Raw genomic sequence first — 23,292 nt, forward strand, 5'->3', positions numbered from 1 at the left:
ATTTTATGCAAATTCACAAATAAAAATGTAAAAAAAAAAATATCAACAATAGAGCTTTAATACTCTTAATTAGTTTACTTATTTTTTTTTGATATTAAAATTTATTATCACACTTAACTATCGCACCGTAAATAAAAAATATAAAAAAATATTATAATAAATTTTGATATTTAATTTAAAATTATAAATTTATTGTTATAAAAAAAAAAAAAAATGGATTGGCTCGTACAAGTACAAGAGTTGAAGTACGACTGCGGTTCCACGTTGAATGGGTCCTGATGCCTATGAGTCCCCGCTAGTCCCACTTACCAACCAACCAGAAAACTCGCGCGACTTATGGGCCCCATGTAGATATTCTAGTATTAAAATCGGTATCACTGTCAGTCCCACCACTTTCATCATGAATACCAATCATCAGTATCATCATGCTGCTCTCTCTTTCTCTCCCTGTCTCTCTCAAATATTGTATGATAAAAATTTAAAATACATCGTCCTGTTTTTATTTTTTTTATCAAAAAATAAATTGGCTATGAAAAGAAAGAAATTTTGTATGAAAAAAAAAAATTGATTGCTCATGAAAAATTGATGCTTCTGCTGCATCAATAGCTTGAAGAAAATGACCCAAGGGTTTCTAGAGAAAACAAGGATGATTTTTTGAAAAATTTAATCATTCATTTAGCCTGAAGAGGTGAAGGTGACACTATTGATCCTAGAAAGTACCTAGAATATTTATCAATAAATATAAATTAACCCCATCAATTATTTTCTCATTATTTAAAAATTTAAAAATTAAATATATTTTTAATCATCAAAAAAAAAAAAATTAATGATGAATAATTTAAAACTTTTGTATGTCATTTTTGAAAAAATAATTACATATAAATTGTGTATATTTAATATAAAAAAAAAATAATCATTGAGTGGTAATTAAATAATATAACCGTGACAAATTACAAACCGCAGATTCAATTAACCAGAAAAACATATAATAATTTTTAAATATATACACAAAATAAAATTATAATTATTTTTATATATTCTTCGAGTATTTGTTGATTTTTTTTTTTTAATTTTCGTTATTTTTATTAAATAATTATTTATATATTCATTATAATATGAATAATTTTTTCCTGTATTTGCACAAAAATTTACTGATGAGGTAAGATGAAGCAGCTACTCATAATAAAAATTGAGATAAAAAAAAATGTATATATATATAAAATAATAATTATAATAACTGACGATGGAATATATACCTTTTGCTTGAGTCGGTGGTTTAATAATAAAAGCAGGAGTTGAGGAAAAGATAGGGGAAGACTGAAAGGAAATGAGGAAGTGGGTACTGTGCTACCAAGGATTGGATAAAACACGGTGTATATATTATATACTGTTGAATACTGGTAAACTAAGATAGATGCAAAAAAATAAATAAAATTAAAAAAAAAAAAAATAGCAAAGATAAAAGAGCTTTAGAAAAAAAATTCTAAAGACGAAACATACACAGGATATTTAAAAAAAAAAATAACAATTTTCTTTTTTAAAAAAAAACAACAGCAGCATAGAATGAAGTAGGAAAAAATAAAAAAAAATATATAATCATAGATGAATAACAATTACAACAATTGAGTACATAGAATTTTTTTTTTCTTTAATTTTTTTTATGGATTTTAACACTGGTATGAGAGATGAGAATTATGTTTTTGTTTAAAATATTAATTTGATATTTTTAAATTTGAAATTGTTGGTTTATTGTTGGGATTGTTTAAATGAAAATTTTCATAAACTTGATTTATTATTTTGAATTATTATTATTAAATTATTTTAATTTACAAAGGTTATCAAACAATCTGATGCGTTAAAATTTAATTTTCATGGTTTTAAATCTAACAAGATGACTTGTGAATATTTTCGAAATATTACTAAGGATAATCAACCCTTCAGTCTGTCAAATAATTTCCAACATACAGAAAATTACTTAACAAACTACCTGACATTGTTATCAAATAATTAGAATATAATGGTTTAAAGCATTATAAATTTTCAAAAGGAATTTAATAATTTGATAATTTTAAAAATAATATATAAAATCAAAACATCTCAAAGGCAAGGTATAAATACAAATTAAAATTTAAAAAAAACTACCAGATTAATAATTAAATAAATTAAATTGAAAATTAGTATTTTTTCAATCAACAAATAATTAAATTGTTAATTAAATTTTAAAAAACAATAAAATTAATTGAAAAAATTAAAGAGATCAATCAATAGTTTAAATAAAAAAATTCAAAATGAAATAATTAAAATAATGTTTATAAAAATGTTAAAGAAATCAAGTCGTTTGTTGAAAATGGCATCGATCGATATCAAATGAGATCTATATCTGTGATCCAATGGCATTGCACACTCGTTCCCATTTCTCAAGTTTACCATGGGGTAAATAAAATATAAACGTCGCGTGTATCTAACTTAGTTGTAAATAAATAAATATAAATAAATATATATATATATACAGTGTGAATATAAAGAGGCCGCTAGGTAAATCCAACTTCTTTTGATTAAAAGTACATCTTCGTATTTTCATCTTGTTGAAGTTAAAATTGCATGCGAAATCAAGTAAACGAGATTCACGTGAAATGTTAACGACTAGTTAGACAAGAATATATATATAAATCGAAATGATCTATACAAGATTATAATTTTCACAAAACAAAGTTGTGTGTTTGATGGTAAATAAGACTAGATTTGTAAAAGGGTAAAAAAACATTTGATCAAACTACAGGATATATCAAATTAAATAAATAAAAATAATATATATTATAAATAAAACCAAAATAAATATAAAGTTTATCACCTGACTAATTCACATATATCTGTAGTAAAAAATTATTATTTTTTTTTATCAAACAAATAATATTCATCATTTATTTTCCATGAATTCAATTATGAAAAATAAATTATTTATACGTTTTTAAAATCATGTGAAAGTGCGTGATTAAACATACAAAACTCATAAATAAAATTCATCAAATGAAAAAAATTTAAATACAATATGAAAATTTTAAAATTTAATAAAAATATATTTATTGATATTTAAAAAAAAATTGGTAATATAAATTTGAATTAAAATTTAACTAACAATTTTATAATAATATCATTTTACTAAAAAAAGTTTAAATATCAAAATATAAATATAATTTGAAAGATGATATTCATTACTTTCTTTGGCACAGAAAATCTCAACTTTTGAACACACCACTTTTGTTACTCGTTATTATATTGCAACTTTATATACATACAAAAAAAAGAAATATATATATAAAATAAATAAATTATTAATACACTGAAAATATTCAAGATGCCTTACCCTTTTTATTTAGCCATTGATAATTACCATTGTGGTTTAGGTATAGATTGTATTGACAATATGTGTAGCGGTCTCTCCCTGGCCCAGATGCAAAAACCTGCATCAAGAAAGTTCACATTAACACATAATAAAATAAGATGAAAAATTAATATCTAGACCTATGCCGGAAGTGTCTATATCGATAAGCAAAAATCAATATTATTAATACATGAATATATAAACACTTATCAGCTATGTGTGGGTATATCACTCGACAACGTCTTAAAAGTATAACGTGTGACTTGGTTTCACCTTATAATCAATATATTTAATTTTATTTATCTTTTTTTTTAATTTCATCAATTTATTAATAATTTTGTTGAGCTAATTTTTTTTTATAATTTAATCATTGATAGTAGCTAGACATGCATTATGAATTATTACCAACCTGTTTATACTTTTATTTATATTTTAAAACTTGAATGACTATTTTAGCAGAGAATGTTTTATTGAAAAAAAAAAAAAAAATTGTCTATTATCAAGGACAAAGAAATGATAAATTAAAAATAAAAAGAACAATGACAAGCTTTGAAATCACTCTTGCTCTCGTCCCACGCATGCAATTTCGCTATATAATATAATCCATGACCTAAAAAATTCATGTATTACTTGTTGGAAGACAATACCAAGTGGGATGATTCGTAAAATATTGGAGCAAACATAAAAAAAAAAAAAAAAGCAAATAAAATTTGATCTAAAATAAAAGAGAGTGACTTGATATACAGGGAGGTATGAAGAATGGTTAAAAAAAAGTAAATGAGAAAATGAACAGAAAAAAAAAAAAAAGTAAAATAAAGAGAACAGAGAAAAAGCGACTGAGCGTGACGAGACAACGGAGATGAGGCTCTTGATGTAAAGAGTGGTATATAAAGTGAGGATATATGCGGTGTATATATTTTTCTCTCTGTGGCTCAACTGGCTTTCTATATACGAATTTTATAGAGTTGTGCTATGAGAGAAGAGACTCAGGCGGACTTTGGTGCAAAGGTCTTGACGCGCATTTTACCAACAAGAATAAAGAAGGCCAAGAGAAATTTAACGTGAAAATCAACAAGGCTTCTTTATGTATGCACCAAAGCGACTATCTTATTTCCCTTTTTATTTAAATTTATTTTGCATATATAGTAAATTATTTTATTTTATTGTGTCAATCTTATTTTGATTAATTTTACAATTTAAAAATTCGAAACACATATTGTACAATTTATTTGTTTATATTCAATTTATTTTTTTTTATTTTTCAACCCTGTTTTCAAACGGGACATTTACATTGTAATCATATATATTCTTTTGATGATTTATTTTGAATTTTTTTTTTTTTAACGGAAAATAATGGGATTTTGTTGTTTTATTTTTTATTGTTGTTATCGATTCGTATGTTATTTAGATTGTGACGAGGAATTGGTAATGACGAGTTATCAGATACGGTTGACAGAATTTAACTATCGAATCATTGGACTTTATTGGATTGATGGACCGAAACGTTCCCATAGATGATTCTTTTGCATATTATTTTTGCTTTTATGTATTTTTTTTTTGTTTATATTTTGCATTTTTTTAATTTAATTGGGCTTTCCTCTTGTGGTCTGTAGACAAATATAAATGCATTGTTTGAATAGTGATTTTTTTTTCAATTCTTTCAAGCTTTTTTTTTGTAGAAAAAATAAAAAAGCTTCGGGAAAAATTTTGAATTTAAAAATATATTTCTACTTGTTATTCGAGATTACTGCGACATCTGTTAATAATTTTTTTAACACACTAGTTTTCTACATTACCGAGTTGTTTAAATTGTTTTAAATTTTTTAAATTAACTATAAGTTGCATAGATTTTGTTACATCTTATCGAAACTTTTACAAATGATTTTTAATATTAAAAAATTATTAAAACAATTTTAGTTAAAAAAAAAAAAAATTAAACAATGTTTTTTAATATTATAAATTTTTATTTAATGTTTAAATTATATTTACAGTTTTATTTATTTTAATCTATATTCATTTTTCATATATATATTTTTTTAATTTCAGAATAAAAAATGGCATTGAAAAACCTGAATGAAAATGAAAGAAAATTTTTTACACATAAAATTATTATTATAAAATTGTAATGAAAATTATAATGAAGATGCTTTAAACATTTCTTACATACATTCTTAAAAATTAATAATAACATAAATGAACAAATTATCAATAATTAAAAATATAATTAATAATTATTTCTATCATTAAAAACCTGGTAAAAAAAAAAAAAAAAAAAAAAAATTGTCACGATGATTGGTTTTACTAAAAATATGGAATGTTTGTTTTTTTGTTTTTTTTTTTTCATACAATAAAAAAAAAACAGAATAAAAACTTTTAAATTCGATGAATAAATAACAGTTTTATTTTTTTGAAATCTCAATCAAACTCAATCATCGCAACACTTAAAGCTTTTGTATGCCCCATTGAATGATTAATCAAAAATGATAATCAATTTTTTTCATTTTTTTTTTTGTACAAACACTCAGCCTCTTTTTTTCCTCATACAAAAAAAAAAAAAAAAAATTATTTTAATGATCTTTACAAGGCACTGCCTTCTATGGTATTCTTGAAAAATTTATAAATTAAAAATATCAGGTAATTAAACATATTGGCCTTCTTAAAATTTCAAAAAAAAAAAAAATTCTTTTTTTTTTTTTTAAATTTTTCTAATTGACAATATAAAATGAGATAATAATTTTTTTTCTTCTTGGTATTTTCATCAATCAATATGTTTATATACAAAACAAAATAATGAAAAAAAAAAAAAAAAAAAAATGATTTATAAATTCGATGGTTTCATTGATCAATAATCAGTACCGTCTGTCGATCAAACAAATCTATCAACTACATAATAATCTATAAATAATATATTTTATAAAAATTTTATAAAATTTTTCAATCAATATCTTATAATTAAAATTATTATCTGTTTAAAAATTTTTTTATCATTATTTATTATTAATTTTCAAATGTATAACGAGACTCTGAATGATGATTTGGTACACAATAACCACTGTAAGTTTTAATTTCTAAAAGACCAGCATATGATTTTGCTGGTAATGATCCAATATCTGTATGTCTTTTTGGACATCTAAGACCACTTGGACATTGACACAATGGTGATGCATTGACCTCTTCAATTTGTGAACTTTTTCTTTTACGAACAGTAAATAAACGACATGGTTCTTTGTGTTGACAACGTATTCTCTGCAAAAAAAAATACAAACAAATACAATTAACAATCAATTACCTAGCTAAACAATGTTTTAAATAAATCAACTTACACTTTGTGGTGAACATGCAAATGAATAAACAAATCCTTGATTTCCTTCTGGTGATTGATGTGGTTGTCGTTTAACAAGATAAGGTACACTACCAGAACGACAACGACAATTAACTTTTTGTACTGTTGCATTACCAGGACCTCCACCTGGTGCCAATGTCCATGTTATATCCCTAAATCAATTAAAACTTGTTAGTATTTTATTTTTTAAATACTCAAATGATAAATGAATATTTTAAATTATATTTACTTGAAATAACGACATGTTGTTAGTCTTTTAACTGGTTCACAAAGTTTGTATTGTCGTGTTTTATCAATAATTGTATAGCCATCATTTGAACCAAGACTGCTTGGACATGATTTACCACCTGGACATCTGCATTGTCTCTCCAGCCATGGTGTACCATAAAGATCAACCTTACTGCATACCTCACTTTTATCTGAACATTCTGGTAGCTCTTCTTCACTGTCCTTTAATTAAATTCAGAAAAAAAAATTAATTAGCTATGATTATTTAACAAAAACACAAGATAGAATTATTTTTTTTACAAATATTTAAGGAATAAAAAATTGTGGATAAAAAATATAAAAAAAATATATAATAAATAAATAAAAGAACAAGAACAAGACGAAAATTGTTCTGGTTTTTGTTCATCCACAACTTCCGGTCTAGTAAACAAAAACCACTGTAATTTATTCTTTAAAATAAAAATAAAATTTGAATCAAGTCTTCGAGCCATGTTACAAAAATATACATACACAAATACATTATCATGTTTATGTAATTCTTTTTTTTTTTTTTTGGATATTTTTAAATAAAACACATTTTAAATAAATAAATAATAATAATAAATACATGGTAGTATAGAAAATACGATGAACGTTATTTTCTAACGAACACCGGACACAATTCACCTGGACTTGATGGTATTTATTTATTTATTTATTATCATTATGGTTTTTTTTTTTTTATTTATTTTTATTTTTAAAATAAAGAAAGGAACGTAAACAGGATGTTTGTGGAGCGATAAAAAAGAAGGTACGCGTTCAGAGAATGGTTCAATAGGGGGGAAATACTTTGATTGAACAAATCAAGAAATTGAAAATTATATTTTTATTATAAATATATTTGCATTGAAAAATTACTATCTTAAATATCCGACAATAGATCAAAATAATTTGCGACAATTAATCTAATTTTGTTTTTTAATTTTCACTGGAAAATTTTTTTAATATATAAATTAATTTTAATAATTAGAGTTGCGTAATTATAAATAAATAATAAAGTTGGGAGTCGGTTAACCTCAGTGATATGTAGTTTTAACAACTTTCTCAATTTTATTATTTAAAAAAAAATTAAATTATTTTACTTGATAATTAATTATAATTATTCTACTGATAAAAATGAAAAATAAATAATTAAATTTTATAAAATTTTTTTATTTATTAAAAATAATTTTCTTAATTGGCATTTTATTGCTAACATAAATAGTAATTTTTTTTAATTAAACAATAGTAAAATTTTCATTTAAAAATTTTTTTTATTTACGTAATAATATTGACAATATATTTTTAATATTATATTGAAAAAATACATTGTGTCTTTTTTCTATGTAGAAATAAAAATAATTTGTTTTATTTATTTTAATAATTGTATATACTATATGAAAAAATATATAAATTATTTTTATTTACGTAATATAATATTGTTAATATTGTGTTAAAATATTTATTTATATATTTTTAATATTATATTGTTAATATGTCTGTCAAACGTCACGCGCAATAGAGCATCTAGTTGCGGGTGAATGTATTTCATATTCAAGGATAAATGCCTTAAGGTATTTGTGGGTGGACTTGGGGTACCATTATAATTCACCACAACAAGACTGACTCAACTGATCAATAATTAGTACCCACATGAACATGTCTATATAATTATCAATAAATAATTAAACTTGAGAAAAAAAAAATCAAATTAAACTCTTATGAAAAATACAAAAAAATTTATATTATTCATTTTAAAAAAATCAGAGAATTTTTTTTTTTTTTCCTTTTTATCTCAAGTAGGAAGTTGAGTAATATACATTTTTTTTTTTTTTTCTTTAATCAAAGTACAATTTATTCTTTATTTTATTTATATATATTTTTTTTTTCTCATTGTCATAAAATAATACAAAAAAAAAATTACAACAAGCAAGGGAAAATAATTTTTTTTTTTTTTCTTTTTTAATTTTTGTTGGGTTGAATTCCATAGAGCTTGGCAAATAATTTGTTTACCTGGAAACTCAAGGCTACCGGAAATCCATTAAGGGCCTGAAGATGACCTTTAGTGATTTTACTCCGAAAAAAAAAAAAAAAAAGCAAATAAAATATAATAATGAGAAAATACACATCACGCAGAGACACATCTGTCTGAAACATGATTTTTCATACAAAAAATTTCCCAACATTATAAATTACTATAGAAAATATATATGAAAAATTTAAAACTATTTTTCTTTCATATTTTCATCATAAAAGATTTTCTATTTTTTTTTTTTAATTTACATTTTCGTCATGGTGTAAATTTGAAAGAAAAAAAAAAGAGAAATCTACATGATTTTTAAAATGAAATTTTAATTTATAGAAAAATAATATTTAAAAGAAAAAAAAAAAAATATATTCATTCATTGAATGTGCATTATTTTGTCAAGTTTTTCAATGAATATAAAATAAATAAAAAAAAAAAAGTAAAAAGTAAAGAAAAGGGGATGCAAACAAATGATAATTTTCATCTCTTGTTCGTGATGTTATAAGTGATGAGCAAATTAGTGTCAAAGTTTAAATAATAATGAATAAATAAATAATGTTTGAATAGGGCTTTTTTACTGAGTTGAAATAGCGGAAGTCTACAACGAGAATAAACCGGATGTGCCCACTCCCCGTGTCACAATAGACACCAAGACCAACCACCAACCAGTTGATTCACTACGTCTAACTGTCTGTTCATATTTACATGTGATACAACTACCTTGATGGTCAAAAAAAAAATAAATAAATAAAAATTCTAAATATTCACTATTTTTTCCACCTTTATCTTAACTTTTTCCTCAATTTTTTCCACACCCTAATTCGTCTTTCATGTATCTTATTTATGTACCTTTCCCCCTTTTTTTTCTAACATTTTTTTAAATGTTTTTACCTGGTCCCCAACGGAAGTCAGAGTACTCCGATCATCGTAAGATAAATATGCCATCTTTTTTTTTTTTTTTTAAAACATTTTTATCTTTTATTTATTTATTTATTTATCTTCTTTTTTTTATATGCTTCCATTTATTTTTATTTATTCCAAGGAGTTTTTTAAAATAAAATTGGTATTTTTTTTTTCATTTTTTTTTCTTCTCAATGAAATTTCATGTATATTTTTTGTCGTGATGAATATATCAGGTGGTTAATGAGTAATACGTGGGTGAATAAATGTAAATAATTGGTGATTAATTAATATGATTATTTTGGTATGAGCACGTGCCTTTTGATTTACAAGTGATATTATGAGAATAATAAACAGCAAGCGAATGAAAGACAGAGAATTTAAAATTTAAAAAAAGATTAAATTTCTGTAGGCGAAATGAACCTCGAGGACTTTCCAATACTCAGCTTTCACTCAAATAAATATATATATCCAAGTGTTCTACTGATTTTATTTAAGTTCAATTTTTCTATGAAATTACTATTTTTTTTTAATTCATAGAAATAATATCAGCTGTATATTTTCTTCGTAGAAATAAAATTGTTCGTCATTGATGATCAACTTGTTGATCGATGAACATTACACTCTATTGATTTTTTTTTTCTTCCATATTTGTATGCAAAGATTAACAATGCAACTCAATGAGGCAATCATTCTCATATGCTTGCTCATATATTTTTTTTTTTTTTTTATTGACGATCAAGTTGACTTGCCCTTTGACATTTCGACTATTCATTATTTATGAATACCCTGAATTTACTCTAGCAATATTATTTTTCTATTTTATATTCTTTGAATAAATTCTGTCATCTTTTTTTACCTTTTTTTTTTCTATTTTATTCAAACCAGATAGCTTCTGGAGTTTTTTTTTTTTTCATTGTTAAACTGATGGATATCAACACTTGACTATTCAAAACCACTCGATCTCCTGCTGTGTTTAAAAAGCTTTTATCGTAATTCAGTAGCATTTTTTTTTTTATTACAATATAAATATAGAAGAAAAAAAGAAACGTGCCACTGATATATTTGACTTTTCTTTGTATATTTATATTTTTTTTTTTCTATTAAATTTATCAAATTATCAGTTTGTTTTTTTATTTTTTTAATTATTATTTTTGTTAATTTTAATCGTGTCATTATTCTTGTAAAAAACTGACACCGTAATTGATAGTGAATAACGAAGAAGATCACAGTCCAATATATTTTTTTTTTTTTTTCTTTATGAAAAATAAATATTATCCTAATGTTAACTACACTTGCATGAATAATTATTATTTTTATTACTCATTATTATCAATGAGTTTATGAAAAACAATAGGAAAAAAAAAATCATCATCTTGAAAAAATATTAAATACAATCTCCTTGACTCACTTGAGTTTATTTTTAAATAAAAAAAAAGTTTCAGGGGTCTCTTATCAAGAGTGCAAAAATATAAATTATAAATAATTTTTATTTCCGTTTAATTAATTTTAATATAATCAACTTGAAATTAATAATTATTATTTAAAAATTTTAACCAACCAAAAAAAAAAAACAATAAAAACTGTGTCAATGAATATTTGAAAATTTGATTATTAATTTGTTATTGAAATTTGATATTCATTGGCATACGTGATGTTAATTATTATCAGTCATAAATAGTGTCAATTGTACATTTTATTTGACCCAATTTTATTATTTATAATTTTTTTTTTTTCATATAACAAATGACTTAACAATAACGACAAATAGATCACGTAGTATTTGCCAAAAGCGAGGGATGTTTTTGTTGTTAAAAAATTGAATAAAAAAAAAGGAAAAAAAATTAGGGGGGTGTAGGGTGAGAGAGGATGAGTAGAATGATTCCATTGAGTGTAAACGAATTGAATTTATAAATTTCAATACAAGGGTGTTTGTGTGAATGTAAAAAAAAAAAATAATAAAAGTATGAATGAATAAAATTCCCTGGATGAGGATGAATGAAAAACGAGCATACCAATGTGTAGTAAAAAAAATAAAAAAAATATTTATATATGTGCTTATACCTATGGAAATGGAAAATATAAAAAAGCTCTTACGCAAAAATGAAAAGAATAAGCTAGCGTGCGCCATAATGTCGTTTTTACAATTTTGTGTGTATAGGTTTAACTGATGAAGGTGACAGAATTGAAACGGTGGCACTGTGTAAATAATTTTTAGGATAAAAAAATATATATATATTTATATAAGAATAATAGGGTGGCCGGAAGATGTTCTCTTTATATATTTATTTAAAACCACCCCAATATGATCCGGAAGTTCTCACGAGTCTCCAGCTTCTCCCACGAACCTACATATCCAATGTGAACATGACACCTGGTACTCGGTACACAGCATCAACAGCATCAGCCAACCGAAAGGATCAAGACCCCAGATGACCAAAATATAAACCCAAGAAAAAGCTATTTTTTTTTATCCCTCTTTTTCTTCATCTAACAATTTTTTTTTTTTTTTTTCTTCTTTTCTTCATTTTTTTTTTTTACAACTTCCTTCTTAAATCAAACACATGTTATAAATTTTTTTTTTTTTTTTATTGCTCTAATGACTATCTAAATATACATTTTCAGTTTTTTTTTTTTCATTTATTCTTTGAGCAAAAAAAGCATGAAAATTCAATGAAAAAAAAAAAAATGTAGAAATTAATTTTTTTTTTTTTTTCATAAATTCGTGTGTCAATATTTATATGTAATTATTGTATTTTTAATTTCTTGATGTCATTGAAAATATCTAAGGGTGATTAAAAAAAAAAAAAATATGAAAAAAAAATTGCAACCGGACGTTGCGCCGACGGACGCGGGCATTCTTCGTAGTCCCGTTGAAGTAAGAGGAAACGACGTATACAGAGGAATCTTAAACTCGATCGCAGGACGAACTTGTTATGAATGTTGCTTGGATATTGCCAATCCCACTACCTTGCAAACCCTCATTTATTATTTTATTTTTATAATAATACAATTTTTTTATTTTTTTATTGTATTATTAATGTTTTGTCTTTCTCTTTAGACATCAGTACATTTCTTCGTGATCATTACAACAATCGCGCGACAGGTATGTCGAGTGGGCGCCACTCTGTTCCAAGCATTATTGTGCCTCCAAGGTATCCAAGATATCCAAGGTACTCAAGGCTACTAGTACCTTTCAATGCTTTTATTTATTTATTTATTATATTTTTTTTTTTCATACAAGAAACATACCTGTCTTTCATTCCCCAATAATTATATTGTCTCAATTCTTTTTTTTTTTATTTATTTATTTTTTTGGAGCACATTGAGTAACTCAAAAAAAAAAAAAAAAAAAATATTATGCAGTTATAAATCAAGGCAGTCAAGTTGGTTTAATATTACCCCAAAATATCATTTACAAAATTCTAAATTTACTCCAAAAAAAAAAAAAAAAAAAAGAGTTCGAAAAAAAAAAAAGCTCGCTGGGTAAATATTGACAGGAAATGCGCCGAGAGTTCAAGTTCAAGGGCATTATTATTATTGTTTATAATAAATATTTTTTTTTCGTGAATAGATTTACACTTTTTTTTTATTGTTTAGTTATGCGCACAGCCGATGAGGAAGTTGCAAGCTTGGATTGGGTTGCACTTTCTCATGCAAAACACCCTTTGCATTTTTTTTTTCTTTTTAATTTAAATTTTGATTATTATTATTTAATTTATTTTATAGTTTATAATTTTTAAATGATAGATAATGTATTTTTAAATGAAGGAAATATTTTTCTATATATTTTTGCGTGTGTGTGTGAGTGTGTGTATTTTTTAAAAAAGACTAAAAAAGGCGCGCGGTTGGCACTCGACCGGAAATTGGTCAACATTACTTGTTGATGCAGCGCGTGCACTTTTCCATTTACATTAAATTGTTAATTTTTTAAATGATTATTATATTTTAATATGTTGTATTTATATTTATGATAATTTTAAATAAATAAATATAAATTTAATGCTTACCCCAATTTGATAAAGTACACGAGGCTCTTCATGTTTACGATGTTTTTTTTTATCATCAATGAGATCAATTTCAATAGCTGAATCTTCAAATTCTTGTAGTGAATTTATGTATTTATTTTCATCTAATGATACATATTCATTTAAATATTCTTCACCTGATTCATCTACTTCAACACCAAGTAAATTACCAAAACATTTTGGCAATGTTATTAGCAATAATGCCAACAAACCAAAAACATTGATACACTTCATTTTTATTATTTTATATTTCAGTTTTTTTTAATTTTATATATCAATATATTTTCATTTAACAAAATAGCAATAACATAAATAACAATCAACACACACGAATAATAATTAACAAGGTTTTTTTTTTTCAAATTTCTAATTATTACTATCGAAATTATATTAAAATCAGTTCAGCGTGCCGTGACTTGTCATAACTTGTCTTCACATATTATTCAAAAATATGTCACTCTTTTTTTTTCTTTTGTTACTATTTTTCTAAACAATCATTTTAACACACACTTTTTTAAAATCCATTCTCGTTCAGTGTATTTAAAAAACCTCAATAATTGTATCAAAATATTTAACAATTATTTCGTAAAAAAAAACAAGAAAATCTTGTCAAATTTTTTGTTTTCTTTTTTAATTATCAATTAATAATATATTCAAATTAATAAGCTTTTATATTATTTATCAAAATTCAATTGTTGTTTTTTTTTTTCGTTTAAATAACCAATTGTTAATGATTTTCTAGCAGATAAATTTTGATGAATTCCAACGTCAATCTTTAGTTGTTTTTGGTGCTTTAATTAAATTGATTTTTTCAATATAATTACAAGTATTATTGATGAAAATAATTGATAATAAATAATAATAAAATTACCAATGTATAAATAAATAAATTGTAAGTGCCGGTTGTCGTAGAATGGCGCCCACGGTTTACACGAAGGTATGTCGTGATATGTTGTGGCTTGAACTGGACTCTTACACTCCAAGACCAGTCGGCAAAGCATGAATGGATACCCCCACTTGATTATTCTCTTTTTCTTAAACCCCTCCTCTATTTTTACCTCAGGCTCTTACCGGTCGACCAGTCTCTCTTGCGATCTCGATTTTTTTAAAAATTTTTCTACATAATTTTTTCTTTTTTTTTTTACTCCTCCCTACTTCTTATCGAGCACCACCACCACCATCATCATCATTATCATCATCATCAACATCATCATCTCTGTTTTTCTTTGATTCTTTCACTCGTCTTATCTTTTTTAATAATTTTTTTATTTATTTATTTCTGTTAAATCCTGTAATAACCCCTCCATCATCCACAAGAACAACAATTTTTCTCCCACTATTTTTCATTTAAAAAATAATCTTTCTCTGTTACAACTTCTGGATGCTGGATTATTTTATCTCTTTTAAATTTCTTGAATCCCTTCTTCTTGATTTTCTTATTTTTCATATATTACTAGTGGGGAAATGACGGTTTACCTTCCGTGCCTGTGGCAGTTTTAATAAAAAAAAAATTATTATTTTTTTTTTTATTTATTTATTCCCTTTTGTAATATATTTTTTTTTTTTTATTACCTTTTTTTGACTGTTAAAATATATTTGACTGGTATTAAATTTAATAGAAGAAGAATGAAAAGAATTATTCAAAAGAAAGAATGCAGAAAAAAATACGACCTTGTGTGTGTATGCATTTTTTTTTGTGATAAGCATCAATGAAATGGAGTAATAATTGAGTAAAAATAGAATGATATTTTTAAAATTTTTTCGTGATGTTTTGTAAATTATTATATGATGAAAAATATTGAATAGTTTGAGGTGTATGTAGACAGGATGACCGCGAGATAAATTATTTGTAATACGACATAGTATACAGGAAGATATCCGTTACTTCTTCGGACTCTCTTGATCTTTGCATTCTCTGAGATCCGGAGCGAGCCTGAGGGAAAAAATTTTAACATCCAACCAAGCCAACTTATACGTGACAAGTGACTCGCGACATTTGCGATTTCCGGAACTCGTTACTTCCCAAGAGCCTTGTGAAAATAATAATAAAACTAAATAAAAGAAAAAAAAGGTTAAAAATCAAATAAGATTTTTTTTATTGAAAAATAAATTTAACACAAAAAAAAATTTGTAAAAAAAGGAGAGTGTGTATTCTCTCTTGGCAAGTTTATGTGCTTTGATGATGAGGTGGTATTGGAATAAGGCAAAACATTGTAAAGACCGAGCCCATAAATTTCCAAGTATATGTACTTGTAAGTACAAGTATACATGCACTTTGTTAAAAGAGAAAAAAAAAAAACCAGTTAAAAAGGTCAAAAAATAAATAAACGAAATGAAGAAAAAAAATTGTTAAACATTTAATGAAAAATAAAATTAAAAATAGTGTTACGACAGGTACACCTTCTTGTAATATAAACAAAATAAAAAATTTATTTTATTTTTTTCATTATTTAACTTTATATAGGTGTCGATGAATTTAAATTGCGCGGGCGAAAATGGCACACATAAATACAAATATATTTAAAAGAAAATTATTATTTTTTTTTTTGTATTATAAAATTAAGAAATATATACATTTATATAGAGAGTTCTATATTAAAGCGTGGGCTATAATATTATGTTGAGTTTCTCGCAGAAGCCCACTTAATATATTCAACAATTTTTAATAAGTTTTTCCATAAAGTGGGCGAAGAACTCTCCACTCTGGAATTTGATGGTTAAAAATTTTACAATTGATTTTAATTACAAAATATAAAAAAAATATAAATAAACAATTTATATATTTATAAACAAACTTTAAATAAGAAAATTAAATAAAAAATATTTTTTTTATTTATAACTTTCCATTAATTTTATTTTATTTTTAATAAATTTTTTTTATTGTGACATATTTTTACAAAACCATTTCAACCAATTTTATTATTTTTTTTATTTTTTAAATTACAACACTGCTACTGGTTTTATATTTCCACTTGACTTGTAATCCTTTTTTTATTTCAAGTTTTATTTTTTTTTTTTTTACCTTGATGTTTCTTGGTTACACGAGTTTTGAATGAAAGGTATTATAAAATGAAAGTTTGTGGTTGAGAATCGCTGTTTCATTGATGGAACCATTCACGCTAGTATATGCTCTGCACTTTTATATATATGTTATATAAATTTGTATACTTGTTTTAAAGCTGCGTTCCATTCACTGGTGTGTATATACCAAAAGTTGTACAATTTTATTGAAATATTATTCATTTTTTAATTATATTATTTACTATAATTAACATGTTTTATTTATCTTTTATATTTGAGTAAATTTTTTGTTGGATAATTAGTCAAATTAGTTTATACAAATATTAGTATTCATAAAATTATATTAATAATTATTTAAAAGAGCTTTTTTAAAGCTTTCATTGGTTATTTATGAAAAAAAAAAAAAATTCATTTCAAGCACTTGTAAATTTGTTTTTTTTTAATTTACAAATAATAATTAAAAAAAAAATTGGATATATATTTGATATTTTCTAAAAAATAATATTTAAATGTTAAATATTTTTTTTGTAATTATATTTACATAAATAATAAATAAAATTTAATTAATAATATTTCAAATTAAAATTAAATTTGAGGTAAATAGTAAATTTATTAATTAAATTACTAGAAAATTGCTAAATAAATTTTTTTCTTTTGTAAATAAAAGTTGAAATATTTTTTTATTAATTAACTATATTATAGTTTTATTATAAAAAATAAATAATAGTTTAAAAATAAAATAAAAAATGTATAAAAACAAAGTTATTTCGAGTTGGTATTTTTAAATATATATTTGGTCGATTAAAAAAACGGGTTTGATGCTGGATGATACAAGAGATGAGAGAAGGGTGAGAAGAGATTATCAATGAGGGACAAGAGGATTTTTAGTGAGAGGAAAAGGGGGAAATATAAAAATAAGGGGGCAGGTGGATGCAGGTGTCTCAATGCCGCGCGACCGGAAGCTCCTGCCTGCCAAACACGAACGATATGCACCAACCAAAACGAATACTTTACTTTTTTTTTTTTTATTTTTTTTAATACTGTGTTATTCATTTTTATCTCACAATATTGTCTTTAAACATATGCAGTATAAAGATTATTTATTTTTTAAATTTATATTTTTTTTTTTGAAATGTAGGCTAAATTATTTCATTGTTTGATTAATTTTTCAATTCTCGGTAAATTTATATTTAATTTTTGTTTGATTAATTTTCAATTCTCAGTAAATTTATACTCAATTTTTACTATATCAATTTTTATTTTAATAAATATTTAGTTTTCCTAGAATTTATTTTCAATTCTTGTTAAATCGATGTTTAATTTTTCGATACATCAATATTTAAATAGATTTTTAAATTTTGTTGATTTGATAATTTTTGATTAAAATTTTAAATATTTATTTATTTATAACACTTGTTATAATTTTAATTAAAAATTCAATTTATTTGAAATTAATTTCTATTGATTATTAAATTCAATTGGATGTTCATTATTTTAATTTTTTTTAAATTTTTCTATTTGTTTTTTTTTATTGAATAAAATTTAAATTAAAATATTCATGAAATATATATAATAAAAATATTTTATTCATTTTTAAAATCTATATAAACATGATAATTTCGATACAATTATATTAAACATTTCTCGTTATAATTTTATTCATCATATTCCTTTTCAGTTTTCAATAATTAAATTTATAAATTTTTTTAATTAAAATGCAAATTAAATATTATATATTTAATATATTATGCAAGTGTGAAATATTGATGAATGACATTTTTAAATATTTAAATATTTTTTTATTCATCATTAAACTTATTTTTAGTATTTATTGTTTTGTAATTTATACACATTCATTGAAGTCTGGTCTAGGTGTATCACGCCCACCACAACTTGCCTGAATACGTAATAAAAAATGCAAATAAAAAAAATAAAATAAAAAAAACCATAAAATCAACAAAAAAAAAGTATAATTTTTTGTCTTCTGTAGGCGTTTTTGAGTGAAAAGTAATAAAAATAACCAGTAATAAAAAAAAAAATAAAAAAATATTTTTAAATAAAATAAATAATTAAACCGGAAATCCTTTAATAGTTTTTCCATTAGTGGAAATATATTTGAGTATAATTTCTTTCATTTACGCGCAGGTCCATCCCAAGAGAAAAAAAATCAAAAGAAAAAAAAAAAAAAAAAAAATCACTGACCCTTGATTTAGATCTTAGGTATAAGGAAACTTCCGGTTTCTTTTTTTTTTTTTTTTTTTTTACATTCAATATCTTTCCTTCCTCTCGGTATTTTTTTATTTTACTCAAGGTTTCTTTTTGCCCCATTCCACCTGCTGTCACCCATAAAGAAAAATAACAAATCGTTTTTTCATTTATTTTCTAAAACATTTTCCAATTTTACATCTTACCTTTTTTTTTTTTATTTGCAGGAAAATTATATGCTTTTTTCGGAAGAAGACAGGGGCGTGTCATTGCAGCGGATAGTGCCTTTGGATTTGGAGGATATTTTAGGGTACTTGCCATACTTCCGGTACCTGAAAGCTTTCAGCTTGCTCGTGATTTACGTACAGAAACATCCGGATTAGCAAGTCCACAACTTGTATTCAGCCATTGGGAGGTATGTTTTTTCTATTTTTAAATTTATTATAATGCATTTTAAATTAATCTATAATTATTATTTATATTTCAGGTGATTGAAGAAGATCCATTTTGGGTACCATCAACTGAAGAAGAATATCTACATTTTGGTGAAAAAGCTGATAGTGCCAGTCGTGTTAAAGCCTACATTGATGCTGTTAGAAAACGCAAAGGTTTACCAATTGATTCACAAGTTGTTATGCATGCAGAAAAACAGAGAACACTTTCTAAAAATAAATAAATAATTAGCATAATTATTATTAAATATTAATAACAGTAAATTGTTTAACATAATAAATTTTATTGTTTATTAATTATTTTGTGTTGTTATTTTTTTACAATATTTAATTTTAATCATCAAAAATAATTTTATTTCCTTGGAATCCTTGTGTTATTATAACTTGTTGTTTCTTTTTAGCTGCCCAAGATGGATGTAAATCTTTTTCAACTGTTGGTTTATTTATTTTATCATTGAATTTATTTTTGCTATCAATTGAATTAAATTTATCATCATTTTGTTTTGTAAATTTGTTGTTATATTTTCTATCATAATTATCATTTGATGATCTTTTATCTTGTCTATTGAAATAACTATTTTTTGTATCATTATTATTAGTATTATTCATTAATGCTCTTCTACTTCTTCTATTGAGATTACCATGTTTAGAATCACGTCTATTAAAATTATTTCTTTGATAATTATTGTCATCTTTGTTGGTGTCATTATCTGATGATTCATTACGATTATCTTTATTTTTAAGACCTCCTGGATGGAAAAATGGATCATCTGTTAATAGGACAGTGTCTTCTTCAATTGGATCATCTGAATCAATTGGATCAATTGGAGCAGTGTCAATTGCTATTTCATCTTGCTCTTCTTCTAGTTTAAATCTTTTAACTACTCTTTCTCGGTTGATAGGAATTTCAGGTTTTCTTTTAATATTTTTATCAGAAGAATTTACTGTTTTTGATGACACTGGTTTTTTAGTTTTATTTTTTTCTTGTATTTTAACTTTTTTTGAAAGTAAATTGTTTGCTTTTTTTGATTCTTTTTCATCAGTTTTTTTTGTTATTAAAGTTTCTTCTTTCTCTATTAATACTTTATCTTTTTTTTCTAATTTTGGAATATTTTTTTCTTTATTTTTGTTACTATTTTCATCAGCATCGTCATCTTCAACATCATCGTCTTCATTTTCATCGTCTTTATCATCATCTTTATTGTCTTCATCATCATCTTCATCGTCTTCATCATCATTATCTTTTTCCGACTCACTTTGGTCTATTTCTGATTGATTTTCCTCCTCATCTTCACCCTCTTCTTCTTCTTCTTCTTCTTCTTCTTCTTCTTCATCATCATCATCATCATCATCATTATCGTCACCTTCAACACTCATATTATCCTCATCATTATCAGACTTCTTGTCTTTATTATTTTCATCACCATCAGTATTTTTAGCAGCATTTTTCTTTTCTATAAATTCAATTTTAGATCTTTCTCTACGTCCAGGACCCATAAATTCCAAATAATCTGGAAATTTTTTCTTAAATTCTTCAATTCTTGTTTTTAATATTTTATGAAATGCCATTCTAGTTAAAATTCTTGTTTTCAATTTAGCTTTAGGATCCGACAATACTTCAGTAAGACTTTTATCATTTGTAATTGCATATTTTGAAATTTCATCGTCTTTTATTTTCTTTAATACTCGCAATTCTTTAATTAAATTACCTCCTTTACGTTTACATTTTTTGATGACTTTTTCATCACCATGTTGACGAGATTTTAAACGTTGTGATTCTTTTGTCAATTTCCAAATTATTCCAAGTCTTGTTTTTCTTACAGCTTGCCTCATCAATACAATCTGTTAAACAATTAATATATTATTAATAATTATATCTTTTTTTTTTTTTTGTAAATAAACAATTTACAGCTGTACTTTATAACCTCAAAATATTTTTATAAACTTAAATACATTGTTTAAAGTAATAGTAAATATTATTTAAATACCTCTTTGTTGACTGCAATTTTCCTCTCATTTTTGTTACCCATATTTGTTTAAATAAAACACACAATATATTATTATAAATATCAAAACAATATTATTAAAAAAATACTGAGCTCAAAGAATTTAGAAGTGTACATTAAAACACATGCTCTATTCTCCAAATTGCTCCAATAATTTGTGCTTCAACAGATGGGGAGGTCTAGCCATCTGTCAGATTACTCAAGAACCTTCATCAACTCCATTACTCCAAAAAATAATAAAAACGATCCAACACCAACTGACCAACATTGACCACATGTGTTTATAAAAAGTAGATAGTAATTGTGTTTTTACTCTAAAAAATATACTAATAAAAACAATAAAATACTGTAAATAATTTTTAATTAATTAAAAAAACAAATAAAATATTAACAATGATTGCATTAGATACATTAACAAAAATTGGCAAATCACCAAAACGACAAAAAGGTAAAGATAAAACATAATTAAAAAATATTTTAAGGTTATAATTATTGTTTATTAGCATGGCTTTATTATTAATATAATATTTTTATAATTTTAGTTGAAGAAATAGTTAAAAATGATGAAGAAGATGAAGAAAGTAATGTAGAAGAAGATTCAGATAATGATGATGAATCAGGCAATGAAAATGATGAAGAAAATGAGGTAAATGATGAACAAGAAGAGTCTGACAATGCTGATGAATCAAATGATGATAATGATGATGGTGATGATGAATCAAATGATGATGATGATGATGATGATGATGCTAAAGAAGAATCTGACAATGATGATGAAGAAAATCATAATGCTGATGATGCTGATGATGAAAATATGCAAAGTGATGATGATGATGATGAATCAAAAAAAACTGGAAATGCTGGATGGGCTGATGTTATGCAAAAAATATTAAAAGCAACCAAGCCAAAAAAAAAGAAAACACTTGTATTATCACGTGCTAAAAAAATATCAGAAATAGTACCAAAAATAATTGATGACAAAGCAACAGTTGATGTTGTTGATACAGATGGTAAAATTAAAAAAGTAATAAAAGATGAAAAAAATGTTAAAACAATAGCAGTACCAGTTGTTGAAAATAAACTTAAAAGAAAAAAAAAAGATCCAAATTTAACTGCACGTGTTAAGCCATCAGTTTTAGACAGAGACAGAGAAAAAACACTTCAAAAAATTGCAACAAAGTAAGTTGATTATTTAATGTTTAATATAAATATATTTTATTGATTATTAATATTGTTTTTTTTGATGATTTTTATAGAGGTGTTGTACAGTTATTTAATGCTGTTAAACAACAACAAGCAGAAATACAAAATAAATTAGTTGATGCTGGACCAATTGAACGTAAACGTGAAAAAGTATTAAAAAATATTGATAAAAATGCATTTTTAGATGTACTTATGGGTGGTACTAAGTCAATTAAAGTTGATGATAAACAAGTAGCAGCAAAAAAAGAAGAAATTGTTGAGAAAAAAGCTGAAAATGTTTGGAGTGTATTGAGAGACGATTTTGCTATGGGAGCTAATCTCAAAGATTGGGATAAAAATGCACCAGAAGATGATGATGATTCATCAGCACCAGAAGCCATGGATTCAGACTAATTACTTGTTAAATTTTTTTGTTTTTTTTTCTTTTAATTGAGGTAAGAAATTTGATAATTAAAAAACAAAAAAAAGATTTAATAAATA

At 24.1% G+C, this 23,292-nt stretch overlaps 4 protein-coding genes across 4 annotated transcripts in view; 2 read left to right on the top strand and 2 right to left on the bottom strand.

Moving 5' to 3' along the window:
* Positions 1-19,901, top strand: part of LOC122860312 (elongation factor-like GTPase 1) — a 51,537-nt gene extending 31,636 nt beyond the window's left edge. Inside the window, exons 3-4 of the mRNA XM_044164066.1 lie at positions 19,379-19,566; positions 19,639-19,901. Coding sequence (XP_044020001.1) covers positions 19,379-19,566; positions 19,639-19,827 — 377 coding nt within the window. The 3' untranslated portion in view covers positions 19,828-19,901. The remainder of the gene's footprint in view (positions 1-19,378; positions 19,567-19,638) is intronic.
* Positions 5,324-14,958, bottom strand: LOC122860314 (protein giant-lens). The gene is made up of 4 exons (XM_044164068.1): positions 13,908-14,958; positions 6,955-7,175; positions 6,706-6,877; positions 5,324-6,628 (listed from the first exon to the last, which is right to left on the bottom strand). Exons 1-4 carry the CDS (start codon positions 14,157-14,159, stop codon positions 6,380-6,382), a joined length of 894 nt encoding a protein of 297 aa, XP_044020003.1. The 5' UTR covers positions 14,160-14,958; the 3' UTR covers positions 5,324-6,379.
* An 11-nt stretch (positions 19,902-19,912) lies between the features above and the next one.
* On the bottom strand, positions 19,913-21,743 carry LOC122860317 (suppressor of Mek1-like). Its single transcript, XM_044164070.1, has 2 exons — positions 21,592-21,743; positions 19,913-21,445 (listed from the first exon to the last, which is right to left on the bottom strand). Exons 1-2 carry the CDS (start codon positions 21,631-21,633, stop codon positions 19,937-19,939), a joined length of 1,551 nt encoding a protein of 516 aa, XP_044020005.1. The 5' UTR covers positions 21,634-21,743; the 3' UTR covers positions 19,913-19,936.
* A 129-nt stretch (positions 21,744-21,872) lies between these two features.
* LOC122860318 (RRP15-like protein) lies at positions 21,873-23,246 on the top strand. The gene is made up of 3 exons (XM_044164071.1): positions 21,873-22,057; positions 22,152-22,788; positions 22,866-23,246. The coding sequence occupies exons 1-3, from the start codon at positions 22,003-22,005 to the stop codon at positions 23,203-23,205; spliced, it is 1,032 nt and encodes a 343-aa protein (XP_044020006.1). The 5' UTR covers positions 21,873-22,002; the 3' UTR covers positions 23,206-23,246.
* The last annotated feature ends 46 nt before the right edge of the window (positions 23,247-23,292 follow it).

This window comes from Aphidius gifuensis, linkage group LG1 (assembly GCF_014905175.1).
Source record: "Aphidius gifuensis isolate YNYX2018 linkage group LG1, ASM1490517v1, whole genome shotgun sequence".
NCBI classification, from domain to species: domain Eukaryota; kingdom Metazoa; phylum Arthropoda; class Insecta; order Hymenoptera; family Braconidae; genus Aphidius; species Aphidius gifuensis.